The 2,063-nt window shown below is 44.1% G+C and overlaps 1 protein-coding gene across 1 annotated transcript; it reads right to left on the reverse strand.

Annotated features, from left to right (window-relative positions):
* Positions 1–398: 398 nt before the first annotated feature.
* Positions 399–1,170, reverse strand: LOC138878193 (uncharacterized). Its single transcript, XM_070157859.1, has 2 exons — positions 825–1,170; positions 399–730 (listed from the first exon to the last, which is right to left on the reverse strand). Exons 1-2 carry the CDS (start codon positions 1,168–1,170, stop codon positions 399–401), a joined length of 678 nt encoding a protein of 225 aa, XP_070013960.1.
* Positions 1,171–2,063: the final 893 nt, after the last annotated feature.

Below are 2,063 nucleotides of genomic sequence, written 5' to 3' on the forward strand. Positions count from 1 at the left end.
AGACTTCAACCAGAACTCACATTTAGAAAACTTAACATACAATTTACTATCACTGAGGGTTTAGAGTACCGCTCGCAGGTGGTCCGCATGCTCATCCTCTAAACGTGAATAAACCAAAATATCATCAATAAATACTATCACGAACAGATTTAAAAATGGCCGGAATAGGCTATTCATCAAGTCCATAAATATGACAGGTGCATTCGTCAACCCGAAGGACATGACAAGGAACTCAAAGTGTCCATATCGGGTCTTGAAGGCTGTCTTGGGAATATCTTTCTCCCGAACTCTAACTCGGTGGTACCCCGACCTCAAATCTATCTTTGAAAAGCATCTATCTCCCTACAACTGATCAAATAAGTCATCTATCCTTGGAAGTGGATACTTATTATTACTAGTTACCTTGTTAGTTTCCTATAATCGATACACATCCTCAGTGAGTCGTCTTTCTTCCATACAAATAGTACCAGTGCACCCCAAGGTGAGGTACTAGGCCTGATGAAACCTTTCTCTAGCAAATCTTTTAACTGCTCCTTCAACTCCTTCAATTTGGTAGGTGACATTCTATACGGAGGGATGGATATTGGTTGAGTTCCTGGAAGCAAATCAATGCCAAAATCAATCTCTCGCTCTGGAGGAATACCTAGAAGTTCATCTAGGAATACATCTGCGTACTCTTTGACTACTAGAATAGACTGAAGTATAGGTATCTCAGCATCTGCATCTCTAACTTGCACAATATGATAAATGCACCATTTGGTGATCATCTTCCTCGCCTTCAGATAGGAAATAAACCTACCTCTGGGAATCGCTATATTACCTACCATTCAAGGACTGGCTCACCCGGAAAATGAAATCTTCTATCTTTGCTTGATAATCAACTATGACATAGCAAGCTGCCAACCAGTCCATGCCCGCGATAGCATCAAAATCCAACATCTCTAGCTCAACTAGGTCGGCTGAGGTCTGACGACCACAAACTAACACCATACAACCTTGGTAAACCCGTCTAGCAATAATCAATTCTCCGACCAGTGTAGATACCGCAAAAGGATCACTTAGTATTTCATGTACTATACCCAACTTCCCCGCGACAAATGGGGTAATACACGATAAAGTAGATCCCGGGTCTATCAATGCATAAGCATTGTGTGAGCAAATGGTCAACATACCTGTCACAACGTCTGGTGAGGACTCCTAATCCTGTCGACCCGCTAAAGCATAACTACGATTCTGGTTACCACCTGAACTGGAACATCTATCTCTGGCTCGACCTCTACCAGCCAAAGACTGAGACTCGCACCCTCAAGGATGCACAGACATAAATGATCTTATTGCTGAATTCGCTTGTGGTGTCATACCCCCAGAATCTCTATTTGGGAAATCTCACATCATATGCCCCGGACTTCCATATGTATAACAATCATCGGAACCGGCTCGGCATTGGCCCAAGTGTCCTCTACCGCAGAGGTCATACCGCGGCGAAAATGACCATGTCTACCCTGAATCTCGTTATCTTTGTAAACCTGATGCCTGTGAGCTCTCACCTGGTCCTGACTGAGTATAACGATCATACCTGTAACCCTATAACTGAGGTGGCGGAGGCCTAGATGGTCGTTCGAAGTACTAGGGCCTATAACTACTTTGAGACTGCTCCTGAAACCTGGAAAATCTCATCCTCTTATGCTGTCCTGACTCAATCCTCTCTCTACCCTACTGCCGATGCCTACCCCTTTCTATAGTTTGGGCGAATGCCTGAATTGGGGAGATATCTATACTATCCTGCAATGCAGCAGTGGCACATGCCACGGTGAACTCTGGGGCCAATCCTGCTATAAACCTGTGAATCCTATCCAGCATAGTATCAACTATGCATGGTGCATATTTGGCCAATGAGTCAAAATGGAGACTATACTCTCGAACACTCATATTGCCCTACTTGAGGGCTAGAAACTGATCGACTTGAGCCTGACAGATCTCCCATCATAAGTATTGGTCAAGGAAGGTATCTGAAAAATTCCCCCAAATAGTTGGAGGTGCATCACATCCCCTAGACCTTTCCC

Source organism: Nicotiana sylvestris, chromosome 9, assembly GCF_000393655.2.
Source record: "Nicotiana sylvestris chromosome 9, ASM39365v2, whole genome shotgun sequence".
Classification (NCBI taxonomy): domain Eukaryota; kingdom Viridiplantae; phylum Streptophyta; class Magnoliopsida; order Solanales; family Solanaceae; genus Nicotiana; species Nicotiana sylvestris.

Excerpts from the sequence above, each read along its gene's own strand:
- LOC138878193 (XM_070157859.1), bottom strand. The coding sequence starts at position 1,170 with ATGTTGACCATTTGCTCACACAATGCTTATGCATTGATAGACCCGGGA. Across the intron at positions 731-824 it reads GGTGAGCCAGTCCTTGAATG|TTAGAGATGCAGATGCTGAG; the intron begins GTAGGTAATATA and ends ATATTGTGCAAG.